We start from the raw sequence: 21,532 nt of genomic DNA on the forward strand, positions 1-21,532 counted from the left end.
TATATTTTTTAAGATAAATCAATTCTTAATTTTAATTTTGATGGAGGCTAGAAAAACGGCTCCTCGCAGCGAGGCTACGGTGTGTGACGTCAGCAGTCGTATCGACAACTTGTTGTGTATACGTATTTACGAAGTGTAACCAGTTCTTTAAGTATTTATACAGTGATAATGAAGCCAAATAAGTGGTGTTTGCTACAAAGAGAGGGAAAAACTAGAAAAGGCAGTTATTATGCAAGTTAGAAAAAAAATAAATGCAAATATCTGTACCTCGGAAGGAATCAACACTATGTTCATTTTTAAAACTTTACAGGAGAGCAGTTTTAAACTTTTTTTCACCAAAAAGTATTATTGCTTCAGCTATTTATTGAGATATCGAAACAATATTTTAATAGAACATTCTGTTTATTGTTATTTACATAATACATTTGTTATAATTAAAAACAAATTTGTTCCTGTGTTTTTTAACCTTTTTAACGGACATGGTGTTGTATCCATCTAATAAAGTTATTGTACTGTAAGAATTAGTATGGGGTATTCAATAAAAACGACAATCCTATTTGACTTTTACTGATAAAATTTATTTAACCATACAATTTACCTTTACAAATACAAATAATACATCTATGTATTTAACCAAAATGGCATTTTAGGTACAAACCACTCAGTCATCCTCAAGTAAGTCTCCTTCTGGATAGTCACTATTAGTAATACTAGTAGGTATGCTTTAAGTTTTGATAAAAATCATGGCACAATGTAGGAATATATGACAGTAATGCCAATAGATCGTTATACTTTTGTTATGATATAAGTATTGGACTTTGTGATACCAGTTGCAAATCTTTTGGCAATGTAAGATGTCGCCTTCGAAACCTAACAAAGTCAATCTCCTGGTTTTCGTCATGAAAATTACTTTTTAAAAACAGAGTTCCAATGCTGTTTTATTTAACTTGCAGTTAAACACAGTTTGACAGAAGAACTTGTTGTTTGTTAATGTCTCTTTTCTATTAATCAAAGGCGGATTTTAAGATGTTTTGACATCATACAAAGACCTTAAATTTTTAAAATCTTCTAGTTCCATATTATGTACGGTATATTTCATTGAGGTTGGTCTGACTAACTGCTGCCAGTCCCAGGGCGTGTAAATAGAAATGTTAAGTTTTTTCTCTTTCGCTCTATCAGCGCATGGACAGTGTTCGCTTCCATGTGGGTATTACTCTTTAGTAGAAACTTCTGGATGATAATTTTTACTTTTTAAACAAGTATTAATGCTAACATTTTTATTCTGGCCGTAACATTTGTAAGACCATAGTATGATTTCTTCTATGTTACTGTCAGGAATGACGGTATCTGCCCATTTTAGTAATGCAGATCTTATTTCATTTCCACTACGAATAGTTTATCAGAACTTTTGTCTATGTCAGACTGATCTTCGTTATCAAAACTCAAGGCATCTCTAATAATATGCTCTTCATTTAAAACATCATTGCTTGGTGTATTATTTGATTCTGAAATTAAACAAGGCGTATAATATTGGTTGTAAAAGATTTAATAATATTGCTAGTCTAAGGTTGGTATCAAATCACTACATTACCCTTTTGAGGTTATGCTTTTTAATAATTTAAAAATAATGAGCAAAAAGGTAGCTTACCTGTAAATGCAGTAGAAGAATTCGCAGAACTTTTTAGTAGGTACTTCAAGAATCTTTCTCCTACGAGAATTATGGTTCATTGTTCTTATTATTAGTAACAAACCACTGTAAACACACCATAAATGGCAAAAGTATTATTAGATCATAGATCACTAACAGTCTACCTCTCATCATAGAGATATGCGCGGCGGTAATTCACATGCTTAGAGGGACAAAACATTAAGTCCACATGGTATTTTATCCCTCTAAGTAAAAATGGCCTTGGTGTTCTTTTAAAGGTCACTTTCTTTATCAGCAAATGGTTTAGGACCTAGTGCTCTATTTCTTTAAATAAAGTTATAAAAGTTAATTATTAGTCTGTAAAAGTGTCAAAATTGAAAAAATGGACATAGTGTTGTATCCCTCCGAGGTACAGATATAAAAACCTGTGGTTTGACAATTTTAAGTGAATATGGTGTTAAATTGTTTGGAACTATAATAAAAATCTTCTCAGAATTGTTTTTAGATGTATTTGGACACCCAGGAACAAAACACCACTTATTTGGCTTCATTATCACTGTATAAATACTTAAAGAACTGGTCACACTTCGTAAATACGTATACAAAACAAGTTGTCGATACGACTGCTGACGTCACACACCGTAGCCTCGCTGCGAGGAGCCGTTTTTCTAGCCTCCATCAGAATTGAAATTAAGAATTGATTTATCTTAAGAAATATATATTTTTAAACAATTTTATGTTTGCTATGTTTTTATATATGTTATAACCTATTGAATTTAACAATATTTGAAAATTAGTGAACATCCCTATTTGTGAGTTAAGAAGTAAAAATCAAATTCTAAAGGAAAATAATAAGCTGCTATGGGAAAAAATAGAAAGCATAGAGAAAAAGTTAACAAAAAATTCCATGGAGGTAAAAAATGCTGCAAAAACTAAGAATAACAATAACAATCCATTAATTTTAAAAGAACAAAATGATTTGAAAGAGACTAAAAACTCAGTTGATGCAGTCACAGAACAGTCACTTTGTTCTGTTGATTTGTCTGAGCTGCCACCTAAACCAAGAATATCAAGCAGTTCAATTGCACCCGTGACGCCTGTTAAAAATATCAACCGTCCGCTGATTGAAGATGAAAATGATAAATGGGAAACCCAAAAAAAAAGAGGTTTTTACAAAACAACTCGTCCAACACTTATTGAACGACCAGATCCACTCCAGGGAACCAATGAGAATGCTGGAAGTATCCTGCGTGTGGCCACAAAACATATGGCGATTTTCTTGTCAGGTTTCGATCCAAAAACGGAAGCTCAGGAAATACTTAACTATCTAAAAGAAAGAAAACTGGATGAAAACGTTATCTGTGAAAAAATGAAAACCAGGACAGATAAGTACAAAAGTTCATTTAAAATTACTGTTCCAGAACTAAAAATATCTCATTTAATGCAGCAAGACTTGTGGCCAAATGGTGTAATTTTTAACCATTTTCAGAATGTACAGAGGCACCCCAGTGTCAAAAGACAGTCTACGGCACACACCAAAAGAAATTATCAGTAATTCACTTAAATACGCAATCAATTAAAACAAGGATTGATGCCATTAATTTTATCCTAGAAGATCATGATGAATGCTTTGCTCTTTGTTTAACTGAGCACTGGAAAACAGAAGAACAACTGCGGGACTACAATGTGCGGAATTTTAAACTGATCTCTTCATATTGTAGAAGCAGTTCACAGGAGCATGGTGGCAGTGCGGTATACATCAAAGACACATTTATTGCAAAAGCCCGGGAAGATATTTCTAGTTTATCAGAAAGAACGGTGTTTGAGTGTTCCGCTGCAGAGGTGCGAATTAATAAGAAGAAGATTGTAATCCTATCCATCTACCGAACAGAAGACCCACAAGTTTTAATAAACAAATTGGACCAAATACTTTGTGATCTTGTTGACAAGGACTCCATCATTTTTCTGGCTGGTGATTTTAACTTAGATATGTTGCTTGAGGGTGCGAGGTGGCCAGACACATTAAAAATGTTTTTGAGTTCCTTTGATATTAAACCTTCCATCAAAGACTATACACGCATACAAGGTAACAAAAAATCCTGTATAGATAATATTTTTACAAATCTTGACATATTTGATTCTCTTGTATTCAATCCTCATACATCTGATCATACTGCTCAAAAGGTAAAATTTGAAATAAATGAATTTGAGTCAAATATAATAAAAAGACGAATATTTAGCAAGGAGAATAAACATTTTTTTAAATTCATGTTAGGTAATGTAGACTGGGTATCTGTTTTTGAGACATTAGATGTAGATAATCAGTGGGATGCTTTTATGAGTATAGTTCAAAAAAATTTTATACAATGTTTTCCACTCAAAACGAATTGAAAATAGCGAAAATAAAACTAAAATGGCTTGGCAATTGGTAAAAGAGATTAAGGGTAATTCCAAAAATCAAGGTAATTTCTGTTTAGAGGGTGACCCTCAGGTGCTTTCTAACGAAATAAATCAATTTATGGCAAATGCAGCACCAGAAGCTGTAAAGAAAATAAAGCATGTAAAAAACTTTCAAATTAATATCGAACAAACTAATCATTGCATGTTTTTAACTCCCGTTTCAGAGAAAGAAATAAGTCACATAATAAATAACTTAAAAAACAAGCATAGCTCTGGTTATGATGAAATATCAACCAACTTAATTAAATATGTTTCATCAGAGATTTCTCTTCCTCTTTCTTTTATAGTTAATGCTTCTTTCAGGCAAGGTAAATTTCCTCAAAGTTTAAAACTGGCAATTGTGAAGCCATTACATAAAAAAGATGATGTTACTAAGATGGAGAACTATAGACCAATAAGCCTTCTTCCATCATTCTCAAAAATATTCGAAAAAGCAATATATTTCAGACTAGAAAACTTTTTCACTACAAACAACTTATTTAGTAGTTCACAGCATGGTTTTCTCGCAGGGAGATCTATTGAGACAGCTACCTATGATTTTATATCAAAAATTTTAGAAAAGCTGGAGGCAAAGATGAAAACACTAGGTGCTTTTTTGGACCTATCTAAGGCTTTCGATAGCCTAGATCATGTTCTTTTATTACAAAAATTACATCTTTATGGAATACAGGGACCGGCATTAAAATGGATAAAATCATTTCTCACAGATAGGTCGCAAAAGGTATGCCTGGAGAAAAGGGGATGTAAGGTTTACTCTGATCCTATCAATTTAAAATTAGGCATACCACAGGGGAGTGTCCTGGGGCCTTTTCTCTTTTTGGTCTACATAAACGACCTTCCAAATGCGGTGGTTAGTAGTTCCTCAAACCTTGTAAATTTCGCTGATGACTCAAATGTGCTTTTCTGGGAAAAAACTTTAGAAACACTCCTCACAGTGGCAGAGCAAATTCTAAGCAAGGCTGAACAGTGGTTCAGTGGAAATCGGTTGTTGCTTAATACTGATAAGACAGTTTTTGTCTACTTTAGAACCAGCCAGTCACGAGAGCAGTTTCCAGATACAATTAATTTCCTATCACAAAACACGGAACCTGCTAGATCAGTTAAATTTCTTGGTATTCATATTGACCAGAATCTGAATTGGGGGGAACAAGTACAAAATACGACAAAAAAACTGAATAGAGCTTGCTACTCATTAAGGGTGTTAAAGAGCTATCTAGACCAGGGGATTTTACTATCAGTATATTATGCAAACTTTTATTCTATTATGCGATATGGGGTAATCTTCTGGGGTGCTGCAGTAGATAGCTCAACTATCTTTATAGTCCAAAAAAAGGCAGTCCGTGTGATTTTAGGATTGAAGGCGGGAGAATCCTGTAGAGGCCGATTCAAATCACTCAATATACTCACTTTCTCAGCCATCTATATATTTGAATGTATTATGTTCCTTTTTAAAAAATTTTCTTTGTATTGTCACCTGCTTCCCAATCATGAATATAATACAAGAAGCCTTAATTTGAATTTGCCACTTCACAGATTGTCTATAACAGAGAGAAGTCCTTCGTATGCGTGTGTTAAATTTTATAATAGTCTACCATCTGACATTCAACAGGAAACACACTATAGAGCTTTTAAAAGAAAGGTTTTTCAACACCTCGTTGACATTGAGCCCTACACTGTGGCGGAGTACCTGGCCTATCCTTCTCCTTGATCAGCATATTTAATTTCTAATGTTAATATATTTTAAATGTGTGATGTCAATATATATGTGTATATGTGTATATATGTATGTATATATGTGTATATATGTATGTGTATGTGTGTATATATGTATATATATTTTTTAATCTGTAATGAATAATGTGACGTTATTTGCTCAATTATGTTTAAAAATTTATGCAAATAAAAATTTACTCTACTCTACTCTACTCTAAAACAAATAATTTTATTCTGAAAGAACTAAAAATCTGTAAGAGACTCTTCGGCAAAATATAACTACAACAATTAAAATATTTTGGACATGTAATGTCAGACAAAGGCAATATGGAGAGACTCAACATTCAAGGAAAGGTAAAAGGTCGAAGACCACAACGAAGATCTCCAACGAGATGAATCGATAAAAAAACAAAGTTGCAAAATACTTGTCTTATTCATGATATAATAGCAATAACCAGAGATAGCATTCATGAAGACGAATCATACGCGATATCACGACGACCACTACATTCCTCTCAGGGAATCATGACTGAAGAGAGAGATTTAAATATTCATTAAAGAAATAGTAAAAAAAGTAAATTTACCTTGCCAGTAATGCTTGTCGTTCTTCATGAGTCATATTTGATTCTGATGGATGTTGAGCCTGGTCGTTCAAGAAAAGCTCCAATTGATTAAATGCTCTTTGTTTCTGATCTATAGCCCACAAATGCTTTGTATAGGCAAATGTTACATGGGGGCACGTTACTGGTAACTGCAATTGGGGATTTTCTTCAGGATCGTAGCCTAACAACATTACTAGAGTTTTGTGGGAAAGTCGCTGCAACGAAGGAAATAATTACTTTAATAATATTTATTGGGAATACGTTTAGAAAAACTTACCACAGAGCCATTTTTCCTACACAAAGCAGCATATTTTAGCCACGTATGGATATCTTCGTATGGTTCAAGAACAAGGGAATGCACTTGAATTATGCGTTGCCAATCTTCAACCAACCTTTGACCTGCTTGTAGCCTTTGCCACCAGAGGGCCTTTATGGTGGGACGTCGTTCAGGTACTAATTTATATTGCATTACCTAAAATCAAACAGAAATACATTAAAGTTATAAATTAAAATTACATATTACAGTAATAGTAAACAAATCTTTTAAATGCTTCCATATGACAAAGAAATGTTGTTTTTCATAAAATCAAATAATAAATATACATCTGGTAATACTAGAATAGGATCTCCCATAAGAGAGATTTCGGACACTTATCCCCATAGCTGTTAATGGACTATAAATTTCCCTCGCCTCCTCTATCTTTTGCCCGCTACGTTGCCTTCAACTATCATTCGTTCCACGCGTTCTCTTATAGTTAGTTATATGTCCAAAATATCTTAGTATATTTTGGTTGATAGTTATGGTGAGTATAGTGTTTATGTTAAGTTCTTCTAGTATTGACTTATTTGTGAAATGGCCGGTACATGGTATGCGCAAAATTCTACGATAGACCCACACTTCAAATGCCATTATACGATTCGAATCGGGCTTTGTTTTAATGGTCCACAGAGATGGATACAAGGGGCGTGGGGAAAATTCTCCGTCCCCAACAAGGTTAAAAATTTAAGAAAAAAATTGAAACAAAAATATATTAGCTGACATGAAACTTAAACCAAAGAGAGACAAATTCCAGCCAAACTCACTAGTTAGGAAAATTAAGAGAACTTAATGCTTATAAGATATTATTTATGTCTTTTGTGTATTTTGGGTTTATCTTTTTTGTTTGGTTGGTGTTTCATTGGAAGCCTCAAGGCAAATGTCTAGATCCGCCACTGATGGTCCATGTTTCTGAATGAAGCGTAGGTGGCGATGGGAAATATTAATACTCGAACAAGGCGTAATTTTGTTTTTTGTCGACGGATCTCGTCTTCGCACCCTCCACTGTTACTGATATCAGTCTAAGTAATTAAATTGTCTGACCCATTCGTATCCTGCCACGTTTTTTATCTTTGTTTGGTTGTTTCTGTTTCTATCAATTATCAATACTTTGTTTTTTGGTATATTTATTTTCAAACCATATTCTGTACTCACCGTGATCAATTTATTCATAATTTGTTTCAGTTTTTCTGCTGAATACGCCAATATAACCCTGTCATCAGCGTATCGTAGGTTTTTGAGTTTTCTTCCTCCTATTGGTCCCCCACCTTGCCATTCCTCAAAAACTTTACGCATAATTTGTTTACTGTATATATCGAATAAAATGGGGGACAACATACATCCCTGCCTAACTCCAGATTTCAATTTGAAGTTTTTTTTCGAATACTGCTACTTTTTAATAATTATTTTGTAAATGAAAAAATGAAAACCAGAGTTAGGTTAGTGGGTTTGGAGAGGTAGTACCTTTGTATCAGGTTGACTGAACACTGGTCCTCGCAAGTTCACAGGGCTAGATGAATCTAATATAGCTCTTCCAAGTGAAGCCTCAGTCTTTTTCTAGTCAAGGCTGTATGCGTCGTGTAAAGCCACGTCCTACACGAGGTACTCCTGGTGAACAAGGTCGATAAATATTCCTGGAAATGGTAAGCAGCGTTTCCAGTACCAAGTTGCAGAGTACGGGAATCGATCCTGGACCAGCGCAATACTAGATACTAGGAAGCAAGACTGCAGCAGTTTTATTGGTTCCTATACTGCAATGGAGAAAGCAAGGAAAAACTACTCCATTATAATCCCAAAAAAGTTACTATGATAATAAAAAACTACGGCAGCACAAAATTCAAACTCGGCCCCCAGTTCCCGGCAGACCTTCAATGCTCAGAGGGTGCTAAGAATTTCCTGACGGAAAAATAAAAAGAAATGGAGGGACTAAAGTTAGATATCCCTGGATTAAGTTAAATCAGGTGGATGAGCTAAGGTAAATTACATAGAAATTTTAAAATGATCTACTATTCTGGTAATAATAACTCTGGCCACTGTAACGGAGCGATAAAATGAAAAAATCAGTCATCAACCTCGTAGCACTCTCTGATCGATGCCTTATAATACAGCTTGCTGGTTCGCCCTTCAATATCAATATTATACAGATATAGGTACCTACAGTAGATAAATCAGAACAAGAATTGGAAAAGTGGTATCAAAACTTGGATACACTGATCAAGATAACGAAGATAACGAACAACATGAAGTAAACCTTATAATGGGTGACTTTAACGTCAAGATTGGTAGAGGAAGAGTGACATATGTAGTGGAAAAATATGGTCTGGGAGATAGAAATGGCAGGGGTGATAGGCTGGTCGAGCAAACGAAATGTTAGCCTTAATTACATATTTTAAGTTACCAAAAAGAAGACTATATACTTGAACATCGCCGCAGCACACAAAATATAATATAGTTCGGAACCAGATTGATTATATTCTTATTCATAGGAGATTCCGCATAGCCGTCAAAAATGTCAAAACATACCCAGGAACTGATATAAATTAAGATCACAATCCTGTAGTAACCAAGATAGTCAAAATTATCGACCTTAAAAAGTGAAGAACTAACTACCTCGGAAATTCACAATTACTGGAAAAACATTCAAGAAATTTTAACTAAAGTTGCAAATGAAAATATTCAACCAGCAAAAAAAACAGAAAAACGTTGTACATTGTAAGAATAAAGAATTTACTTTTGAAACGATATATTGCATAATCCATCGTGAACTCAGAAGTAAGAACTATTTCAGAAATATCAGATAAAACCTAATTTAGGAAGACTACATTACACAACTTTTTGAAGATACCAGGTTTGACACGAATCTACCAATCCCGAAAATCCTACGAAGTGAAATAGAATATACAATCAAAGGGCTTAAAACAAGCAAAAGCCCAAATTGTGATGACATATATAGAGAAATACTGAAATTAATTGAAAACGACAATCTAAAGTCGACAATTAAGAAGTGTGAATTTAAATGCAGATCAGTTCGGTTTCCGGAGTGGATTGGGCGTGAGGAAAGCTCTTTCTACATTACAAATACTACTGGGAAAATGCCCTGATCACAGAAATTGTTTACATTAGCATGTTTTGTTGATTTGTAGAAGGCCTTTGATAAAGTCAATCACAGAAAACTTTTACAAGTACTAAGGGGTATGGGATTAGGCCATAAAGACGTAAGGCTAATTAAAAACCTGTACTGTCAGCAAACTGCAAGAATCGGAATTGATAACCTGTCAAAACACATACCTATTAATAGATGGGTACGACAGGGCGGTGTATTGTAGCCTAATATTATTCAATTTCTACTTTGAAGCAATCTTCAAAAGGTTATCGATAGACTCAATCTCACTATAACAAAATTTAACATGAAAATAAGCAGTGATGAGATCAAATTGGTGATCTTTTGTCAATCTCAGAATGTTTCAATGTCTACGGAGCAGAATCAGAGACACTCACAATTCAAACAATAAACAAGAGGTATTTGGGGTATTGACTTAGGGAAAATTTAAGGAAAACGCAGAGACCGAAGAAAAAAACTCTTTTGGATCGGAGATATACAACATTGAACGGGTTTAAATTATGAAGAACTAATAAAAGAACGAAAAGTAATAAAATAACAATTGAAAAAGACTGGTATGTTTTTGTACACTTTTGACAAAATGACAAAAGTATTTTAAAAGTGTGTAAAATATGTAATTCTTAGCTGAGCGGCTAGAAATTAAATTTGGCTTACAAAGCCATCCTCAGAGCTAAATTGTCAGTTGTCAAATGTGTTGTAGTTGTCATTTTTCGAATAAGTATTTAAAAAGCCAGCATTTAATCCTACTCAGTCTGTCTGTCGCCTTAACTACATACAGATGGTTCGGTGCTTGCACCCGTACCATAAACAAATTCTATTAATATGCTTTTTATGAAGTCTCTTAATATTCTGTCTTTTAGATGTCTTTTTTTTTTAATTTTTGAAGTTTTTGAACTTTTGAAGAAATTTTGTATTTTTCCAAGAATGGGCTTTAGTAGTGTTACTTTTTTAGTTTTTGATCATAGCCTGATGATCGCTTTGTAAGCCGAAGAATTAAATATTTTACACACTTTAACTAATTAAAATAACCACCTATTATTTTTCGTGCATCAGTTTTATTTAACTGCTAACTTAAATCTGTTTGACAAAAAATAATATATTTTTAACAAACTTCAAAGTTGAAAGAAAATAACCAAATGACTATACTAGTCTCCTCTGATGAAGTACGTACTACCCGACAAGCGAGAGCTGGCGGGTTGCGCGTAGAACAAATTGAAAAGTGGAAGGGATTGTTCATTTCTATTGCTGTCGGCTACGAGTTCACATCGTGGAATTAGTGCTAGATTTCTAACAGTGTTGTCAAGTATTTACATTTTTATTTGGAGTGGCTATATTATAAACTTATTTATATTTATTAAAATGGCAAGTGTATTAAAAGGCAAACCTTTGGTATCTCAAGCACGAAAAATAATTTTGAATGTTTTTAAGTTTACAACCGAAGAAGCTAATGCAGATAAAGTCTTAGTTGATTTAAAAAAAGATGCAAGACCGTGTAGCTCATTTAACTGGTAATTATAATACTCATTTTCAAAATAAATTGAGCTTTAAATAATTTAATTTAAGTTAAGTTACAATCAATAAATAAATAAAAAATTACAGTGCATTAGATTACCAGTAAATAATGTGAAATACATGTGAAATAGAAATGACATAAAAATTGAAATGTGTTTCTACAATATGTTTATTTACTATAGATATGCTGGACACTTTAAGGCTGTTTTATCGGTGCATCAAAACCTAGGGACAGTGTTTTCTCTGTTATTTAATGACAAAATGTCTCGAAATTTGGACACGTTATTCGAAATTATGTTGCCTTTAAACTGATGGTTTTACTTTTTTTATTTTTTTGAAACTTCTGTTGAAAAATTGGAATATACTGTTTAACGTTCTATTATAACCAAACTTTTTACGCCCATCACTCGAAAGAGTTTTTTTTTCTGTAATCGTTGATTTTTGTTTCACCTTTCTGTGTCCAGTAATAATCGAGAAAAGCGTGTTCCAACTTTAAAGAAAATTGCTAAAAAATACTGAAATCTAATAGTGAAACGTGTTACTCATCATTGGGCTTAGTTTCATCGTTATCGCCTTCGTGACGTCAAATCTCATGAACGTACGGTCAGTTAGTTCGTGTTAAAACTAATTTGAATGGAGAATAATGTATTTGTTGTCATTAAACTACCCGTCGGCCGGCGGCACTGAGTAAAGACGGTCTCGCGTAAGCAGTGTAGAAAAGTAAGTGATACGCCCATTTCAAATCGCAGTTGGCTTGAACTGCTAAAACAGCCTTAATATTTCGATACGTTGCATTTTTTATAAATGGGAAACAAAATATGATATTGTAAGCAATGATATCACAAGATAAAAGGCCGATAATACTTGAGTTTATCGTCTGGCTTAGAAAAACAAACAAAGAACGCGTGTTCTGTGTTGTGTTTAGTTTAGTAAGCATTAAGACTTAATTTGTATCTGTCCGCGATACCCTTTGAGAATTAATTACGTTTTACGAAAATAAATATTATTAACAATTTTTTCTACGTTTTATTCAATATTATTATAATTTTTATTTTGTTTTCGTGGTAAATAAGTTTATCACACACGCATCCACATAACCACGGTACATATCTACTAACGTAATTTTCAGATCCCAACTAAATTTTTGATACGGCAACTACGCATTTGTGACACCCGCGATTAAGTACCTCTCCTATCTCTCTTAGAATAAGTCCTTTTCTATTTTCGCGCAGCTCACCCGCCAGCTCTCGCTTGTCGCATTGTAGTGATTTTGATTTTTATCTTACCTCTTCAAGTTCACTTAGGATCTGTACTTGTACCATAGCACCATAAGCTCTTTGATAACTTTCTCCAGCCATGGCAGTTAGTTCTTTATCTAGCATATCACGAGCGGTATAGATATAATCTTGTGCGACTCTGTACTGTTCGCTAAAAAATAGACACAAATTCAAAACGTTTACTAAGAGTAAAATAGTAAAGCTGCTTACTTGTGAATGGCCAAAATAGCTCGGTAAAACGCCCCATCTTGTGAATCTTGTGGAATTACTTTAACATAATGTTCTAGAGATCCCCAATTATGTAGGCCAAAAGCTGCAGCCGCTGCCAACCTGCAAGCTTTGTTTTTGAAGTTATCTGTGAGAATATTGTACTTTGCTTCAACGAAATCGTGCAAACCCGACCATTCTCCCAATGCTTCTAAACACCTAAAAAATACAGTAGGTTTAACGCAATAAAACTTTTACTTTAAGATAAGGTATTATAATTTAATAATAAATGAACACAACATTGAAATAAAGTATTTTGATTTAATAATTGGATGGTTTTATGCAATAATAAATCATAACACATTCGAATTATCACATGCTGTGTATTTGTAAACATGTATTTCATCACAAACTAAAATGATTTAATCCCCAAGTGAAGCGCGGTGCCATCTGTTGGCTCTTTTGTTAAACCACAAACAGTAAATACTGAATCAATTGTCAATAACGAGTTAACCCGCTTTAGTTTGCAAAAATGAGTTATGCTGTCATGTTTTTGTTGCAAACGACATTTAATTTTTTTTTTCTAGTAGTTACGAAGTGAATATTTTCATTAGAGTAAAATATTTTAATATAAAATAAATTTGCAAGGCAGCATTAGCGTAAAATAATTTATGTGAGTATTTGTTTTATATTTTATAACCAAAAAACTTAATATTACTTACTACTTATTACAATATCCATCACATTTATCATAATCATCATGTTAATTTAATTTTTTATTTCGATATTCACTTATTGTTTGATTTTTGTGGGTTAACTCATTATTGCTAATTTTAAGTTTCTTTTTAAGTGTGGAATGTCCTACTAGGGGTAAATTTTTGCTGAACTGGGAAAAAAATTGCACAAACTCAGCAGTCGGTCGAAAACAGTTAACAGTCAGATGATCCAGAGAGTTACGATTCAGAACCATTTCAGTCTTCTGGCAGTGAATACCTACCATCTGATAAAGATCAAGTATATGATAGTGATTAAGAAAATATTTTACATCCAACTACAATTGACGTTACGAAGGGTCGTTCGAAACGAGGAAAAAGAGGAAATAAGCACTACAAAATTGTGAAATACGAAAAAAACAATTTTAATACAAACAAGCTCTACTTTTCTGCTACAGATAAAAAGATTTCTCCCAAAACTTTTGCTCAGAACTTGTAACAGATTGTAACTGTCGAAGAAAGAGAAAAACTTTTTAGTCAATTTTGGACATTGGGATCATTTCAAGCAAGATGTGCATTAATAAACACCTGTGTCAAGAAAATTCTAAAAAAGGAACATACACAAAGTGTCTATTTTTATTAAATATAATATAATATTTTATTTAATAGACCCGAAACACATCGAAAAGGATGCATGGATTGAATATCTAAAGAAGTTATACAAAGAGGAAGAACAAATTACTTTGGAACCACAAACACCAGAAATTACCATAAACGAGGAAGTTCACACAATTAAAGTACAAAAAAGACTTGAAAAACTTTGTTGAAATATGGTGGAGCGGCAATGATGGATCAATTGACCATTAATTAACAAGATTATAGAACAATAAAATACCAGAAGAATAGAGGACAGAGTTAATCCTATTATTTAAAAAGAGCGATGAGAAAGAACCAGAAAACAACTGGACACTAAACAGAAAAAAATAATGGAACATTCTTCTCAGTCGCATCAGTAGAATGGCAGACACAATAGTTGTTAAAATAGCAAGGGACAAATCACCAAGTGGTAAACGAAGTGTCGGCCGACTGCGCAAGGGATGGAGTCACAATCTTCCAACAACAACCGGCAATGAACAAGCAACATTGCTTATATAAAGGAAAAATAAGAAACTCCTACCAGCGGAGATAATTTTAAGACTCCTGTAGTGTAGTAGACAAAATTCAATTCACATTCACTTCAATTCGTACGACGACGACTTGACATAGTATCCAAAGCAAAAAAATTGTTATGGTAGATATATTTCGAAACCAAAAATATGTTTTCTTTCTTGTAAATAAAGTAATGCCGTTTCCAATAATTGTGGTCCAATTTTTTAATAAGTATTTTCTAACTATCTAACATTCATATTTTTTTAGCCAACTTAATATATCAAAACGTTATTCTCAATTAAAATACCTTTTCGTAGGTTAATTAAATTTTCTATGTTAAACATTGTATAAATCACAACGAAGATCTTAATTCCAAACTTACCTCATTTGTCCTAAGCAAACGTCCTGATCCGTTTCATCTATTTCCAACTTCTCCTTGTACATTCCCAATGCCTTGTCCCAATTATGCAATTTCTCGTACCAACCCACTTTAACTTGAACATCACCGGAACGACGTAATACATATTGTAAAAGACCTTCAGCGGCTTCTTTCTGTTGAAGTTTGTTATTGATCGAGATTAATGACTCGACGACATGGTCATTGTTACCCCCATTTCTTTGAAATTCTTCTTCCTTATAATGTAAAGCTTTGGCATATGCCCTAAAAATTAATAACAAGAAATATTCATCAGTAAACTATATATAAATGTTTATTAACATAGTTATACACTGCCGAGTATAAAAGTAGAGCCGCCCCCGAAATATGAATTTATTTTAGAATATTTTATATTTTTCGGTTTTTATTCGGTTGTAACTTTACTAATTGATTGGTTGCCAAAAAATTTTGTTGTTCAAAGTTTATTCAAACTGACGAAAATGAACAATTTTACTTTGATATGCTTTTCGATGAGAGGTGGTATGGCATTCAGAGACTAGAAGACACAAAAACAATAACGAAAATGGTACAAAAAAACTTACACGACGACAAAATAGAGAAGGTCCCAGAAAAAGATGACTGGATGATATAAACGACGACGTAAGAAAAATAAAAGTAAAGGTACATAAGAGGTCTGAATGGGGAAATAGCTTCTTCTTCTTCTTAAAGTTCCATCTCCTATCGGAGGTTGGATATCATAACGGCTATGGTCACTTTGTTGGCTGCTGCTCTGAAAAGTTGTAGTGAACTACAGTTAAACCATTCTCTAAGGTTCTTCAGCCAGGAGATGCGTCTTCTTCCTTGGATCCTTCCTTGCATAATAATTCTCAGCAGCTCATATTTTTCTCCTCTGGTTATGTGACCCAAATATTCTAGTTTTCTTCTTTTTATGCTGTTCATAATTTCTAACTCCTTATTTAGACGTCGTAGTACCTCAGCATTGGTAATTCTTTGAACCCACTGAATTTTTAATATTCTTCTGTAACACCACATTTCGAACGCTTCTATTTTTCTTATGTGTTGTTTCTTCAATGTCCAAGCTTCTATTCCGTATAGTAAGATAGAAAATATGTAACATCTTAGAGCCCTCAATCTGAGATGCAACTGAAGGTCTCTGTTGGTAACCATTGTCTTCATTTTCACAAATGCTTGCCTTGCAGTTTCAATTCGGACTTTGATTTCTCTCCTTTGGTCATTTTTGTCATCAACTCAGGTTCCCAGATATTTATATGTCTCTACTTTTTCTATTTGGGTTTGCTCTATCATTAATCTTTCATTTCTATGTTGCGTTTTTGAGACAATCATAAATTTAGTTTTTCTCTTATTTATTTTTAGTCCGTATCTAATGCAATAATCGTTAATTCTATTTACCAATTCTTGTAGCGATTCCAGGGTGTCTGCCATTATAACGGTGTCATAAGCGAATCTTATGTTATTTACTATTCTTCCGTTTACAGAGATTCCATCACCCAGATCCGCTATCGCTTCCTGGAATATGGCTTCACTGTACACGTTAAACAGTAATGGTGACAGAACACAGCCCTGTCTTACTCCTCTCTTTATATCTATATTTTCGGACTTTTGTTCTTCTATCTTTATATTCCTTTTGATGCCTTTTGATTCCAATACAGATTAATAATGATTCGTAAGTCTCGTCTGTCTATATCTTTGTTTCTCAGTACTTCTATTAGTTTTTCATGTCGGACCCTGTCGAATGCCTTCTCGAAGTTGATGAAACAGGAATAAATATCTAGGTTCATATCTAAGCATCTTTGAGAGAGGACATTAAAAGCAAACAATGCCTCTCTCGTTCCCAGTCCCTTGCGGAACCCAAACTGAGTATCATCCATATCATCTTCTAGTTTTCTATATAATCTTCAATGAATCACCTTTAGAAATATTTTGAGGGTATGGCTTATTAGTGATATTGTCCTATAGTCTGAACAATCTTTGGCATATACTGTTTTTGGTATTGCTACAAAGGTGGACACCAACCATTCCTGTGGGATTTTTCCAGTTTTATATACTTCATTAAATAGGTCCAGAAGTACAGGTAGAGTTTCATCGTCTAGGGAAATAGCTAGACAGGCAAAAACCCACACACAAGTCCAAAAGAATCAGAATATCGCCTATGTCCAAAATGTGCCGAGGATAGAAGTGAAGAAGGTGCAGTTAGCACGCTGCCACAGCAAACATCTGTTTGTTTTTGCCTCTAGTCTATTTTATCTTTCTATTGTTATAATAATATCTCAGTTAATGGACTTGTTAAATTTTTCTTCTGTCAGTTTTTAAAAGTTTAAAATTATATGTCATAGGAGTACAGGATGGCTATACGGGAATTTCCCCATCTTGAGTTCTGGGTTCAATAGATGTTTACATGGATAATTAGGAAAACGCTTTCCAAAATATTTTCTTTGATTTATGGTTTTGCATGGGTTCATGAACCATGACCATAAAACTTAGGAATTCAGTTAATTACTGTGTCGGTGTTTTAGCGTGGGTTCAGGACTGATCACCCTTGACTTGTGCCCTTCACTTGGCTACGATATATATATATATATATATATATATATATATATATATATATATATATATATATATATATTATATATATATATATATATATATATATATATATATATATATATATATATCAGTTGTTCCTTGAGTGTCTCTTAAGTTGAAATTAGAATGTGTCATGCTTTGTCATCTCCTATGTTATTACCTTCTCAAGGTTATATACAAGGTACTATACTTTATTCCTTTAAGTTTGTTTACCTGTCTCTCTACCATTCATTTGGATTTGTAGATGTGAGCTATCTTATTTGTCTTTCTACTGAGCATCACGCTAGCAGATGTCCTTCCACCTTATTATGATAAGGTGGATGTGAGTCTATCTCGTACCTCATCTTGATTGCGTTTATCTCTTCTATCTATATATTGATCGAGTATATATCTTATCTTTATCTTGAATATGGAGTCCTAAGAAACCTGTCCTTCACTGTTCTTGTCGTGAGCAAAAGAATTCTTCTTCTTCTACTTCCTCTTTATAAGCAATTCTGCTTGTTCATTGGCGGAATAATACCTATATGAAAGGTTGTCACTCCATCTTTTGCGTAGTCGTCCGATACTTCTTCCGATTGGTGACTTATCTCTTGCTAATTTGACGACACGGGTCTCCTCCATTCTGCTTATGTGGTTATTCCATTCTTTTTTTCTACGAATAAACGAATTGGACCACGTAAATAGTACAGTTTAGGTATTACAGTTATGATCTCTTTTTGTCTATCCTTCTACCATGTGTAAAGCTGGTAGATGTGAGTCTTAAGCATATCCTCTATCACGAGTAGATGCGAGATTGCTTGTATCTTATTGCCGATAATGTGCCTTCCTACCGCTGCTAAAGCGAACAAAATGTGAATGGATTATCTTGTACCCTGAATTTTCTAATAAGTTCTGATATCAGAACCATATCATATTAGTTTAGGTTTGTAGTAATATAGTCTCAACCAGTCCTAATAAATTAGGCCCTCATTGAACTCTCGAGTGATTAATAGAATCTGTTCGCTCCAGTCTCAAAGTTGGATAAAGTTGATAGGACTTTGTTTGAGTTTGTTGTTGAATGGTTCTTGGTAATCTTGATCTTACCCTTTAACATAAGTTGTTAATATACATCTATGGTGTAGTTTTAATTATAACTTTACTAACACTTAAGAACATAAGTTTATAGAACTATGTTTAGATTGTAAGTAAGAGTTGTTTTTCCTCTTTTGTCTTTCTTAACCCTTGGTCTTCTTAAATTAAAACAACTTATCTCTTTTAATAACACAATTACACATCCATCCTTTCTCCGTTACATGTTTGAGGCAAGCATGATTCAGTAAATCGCGTGTTATCCGTATACTGCATGGCTGACTTCGCTTCTGATTTTATTCCGTCTCCTGAACAAATCGTGTGGCTGTTGATCTTAACATCTTTATGGTTTGATACCACAACGTTTCGGCTTTACCGTATCCCTTCTCAGGTTCGTCCTAAAGCCAGTTCGTCCTAGACAATAAAAAAAAAGAAAGTGGAAACTTCTGGAAGTTTTCCTTCTTTCTTGTTTTTTTTGGGCCATGTGCGTATCTAAGATTAGGGCTTTAGATACGCACATGGCCCAAATTAAAATGTAAGAGGTCGCTGTGGTGCGACATGTGGCTGAACGACAAGCGAAATCTTGGTTTTGGTTGGCAGAGAAGTGAGCGACTCTTACATTTGTCGAAATTTTAGTTAATACTATCATTAAATATTAAAGCAACTCAAATTAAGCAAGAAACTTAAATAATAATAAATTAGATAGCAAACCACGCCATAATGACAATCGCTCTAAAGTCCTAACGCTGCGCACTAGTCTCAGGTAAGCAATCTCAATTATTTATTTTATAAAATCGCTTCTTTTAATACCCATATTTTTTTATAAATAGAAAAGGGGTAATTAAAGTTTATATAGGTTGTTCAATAAGGGAGGAGAAAATTTAATGCGGTTTTTTTAATATAGGTTTTTATAAAGAGTGTCTGACCCGACTCATTCTATTATATATTTTATATAAATATCTTGATTGTACTAATTGATATTTAGTTGCTATTCGGACAAATATTAGTCCTATCGGTGAGTACCTCACCCCTTTGCGTCTGCGTAAGATAAGGTATTCATTTATTGTAACCATAGTTGTTCTTTTTTTACCTTTAATACCTTACCTAGTCTAGATTTACTTTGTATTCTAATACTAACCTTTAGTGTTAAGTTATTTCGCTTTTCTCCCGGACTTTAAATTATTGTTTTTACTAATACCCTCGTTACTTGGCACAGTAGTGGTGGTATTTTTATTTGTTCGTGGCTATTAGGCCATATCTTATTTTTACACCCCCACCTATACTGTTCTCCATATTCCGTTTTCGTTAATAGGTCCAAATATCTTTCTTATGACTTTTCTTTCGAAGACTTCCAGTTTTCTTTTTGTCTCTTCTGTCATCACCCATGTCTCTCATGCATAACATACTATTGGTCTGATAATAGTTTTTTAGCCCCAGATTTTCGATCTCCAGTGTGTGTTTTTGGAGCGGAACACATGATCGAGTGAAAAATAAGCTTTGTTTCCCTTTACTATTCTCCTTTGGATTTCTGGTTCTTCTGTTCCATCCGTGTTTAATGCAACTCCTAAATATGTGAAACTTTCTACCGTTTCAATATCGTCCTCTAATTCAACTGTGCGTCTGTGTCCCCTAGCTCTTGCCTGTGTTAACTTTTTTGTCTTTTGAATATTTATTTCTAGTCCGGTCTCTTTTGCCTTTGTTTTTAATTGTAAATATATTTCTGCCACCCCTTCTGTTCTGCGAGACATGATGCTGATATCATCGGCATAGGTGGCAATCTGTATTGATTTATTTGTTAGGAGATTACCTCTTCCTATGTTCAGCTGTCTTATCACATATTCCAAGGTCAGGTTGAATAGTGTCGGTGCCAGCCCGTCTCCTTGCTTTAATCCTTGGACTATTGTAAAGTTTTCGGTGAGCTCATTTTGGACTCTGACAGTTGCTATTGACGAATCCATTGTTGTTTTTACCAGTCGGATGTATTTTTGGGGGATATTAAAGCTCTGCAATATTTGATATAACTTGTTCCTATTAATTGAGTCGTAGGCTTGTTTGAAATCTATGAATATGTTATGGACGTCAATGTCGTATTCCCACGATTTGTTTAAAATTTGTTTCACTGTGAATAGTTGGTCAGTTGTAGATCTTCCTTGTCGGAAACCGGTTTGATATTCCCCGACAATATTTTCAGTTAGTTGTGAGTCGTTTGTTTAATATGTAAGTAAAAATTTTGTCCGCCGTGCACAAGAGGGTTATGCCGCGATAATTTTCGCATTTCAGTTTATCCCCTTTTTTATAGATTGGACATATAATCCCAGTTTTCCAATTATTAGGGATCTTTTCATTATTCACGAAATTATGGGTTTCTTTCCAATTCCGTTTTCCTATTAATGAAAACGGAATATGGAGATCCAGGTACAACCATGAACTCTACCAACTGTTCAAAGAGACACCGATCTCAGAATTCGTTAAACTTCAGAGACTTCGCTGGGCTGGTCATGTAGTAAGAATGGAGACAGAAAGATTGTCGAAAAGAGCCCTAGATAGTAAAATGCAGGGCGCAAGACCAAAAGGAAGGCCACGGAAAAGATGGGAGGATGAAGTGGTAGCGGACGCGCAAAATTTGCTAGACGTGAGAACCTGGAGAAGATCGGCGCGGGACCGACAAGGTTGGAGGCATAGTTTGGAGGAGGCCAAGGCCCGATTTGGGCTGTAGCGCCATTGGAGAGAGAGAGAGACCCATAC

At 34.0% G+C, this 21,532-nt stretch overlaps 1 protein-coding gene across 1 annotated transcript in view; it reads right to left on the reverse strand.

Moving 5' to 3' along the window:
* Nucleotides 1-21,532, reverse strand: part of mTor (serine/threonine-protein kinase Tor) — a 120,882-nt gene that overhangs the window by 39,021 nt on the left and 60,329 nt on the right. Inside the window, exons 18-22 of the mRNA XM_072535113.1 lie at nucleotides 15,101-15,379; nucleotides 12,860-13,075; nucleotides 12,659-12,800; nucleotides 6,701-6,895; nucleotides 6,406-6,638 (exon numbers count right to left, since the gene is read on the reverse strand). Coding sequence (XP_072391214.1) covers nucleotides 6,406-6,638; nucleotides 6,701-6,895; nucleotides 12,659-12,800; nucleotides 12,860-13,075; nucleotides 15,101-15,379 — 1,065 coding nt within the window. The remainder of the gene's footprint in view (nucleotides 1-6,405; nucleotides 6,639-6,700; nucleotides 6,896-12,658; nucleotides 12,801-12,859; nucleotides 13,076-15,100; nucleotides 15,380-21,532) is intronic.

This window comes from Diabrotica undecimpunctata, chromosome 6, assembly GCF_040954645.1.
Source record: "Diabrotica undecimpunctata isolate CICGRU chromosome 6, icDiaUnde3, whole genome shotgun sequence".
Taxonomy (NCBI): domain Eukaryota; kingdom Metazoa; phylum Arthropoda; class Insecta; order Coleoptera; family Chrysomelidae; genus Diabrotica; species Diabrotica undecimpunctata.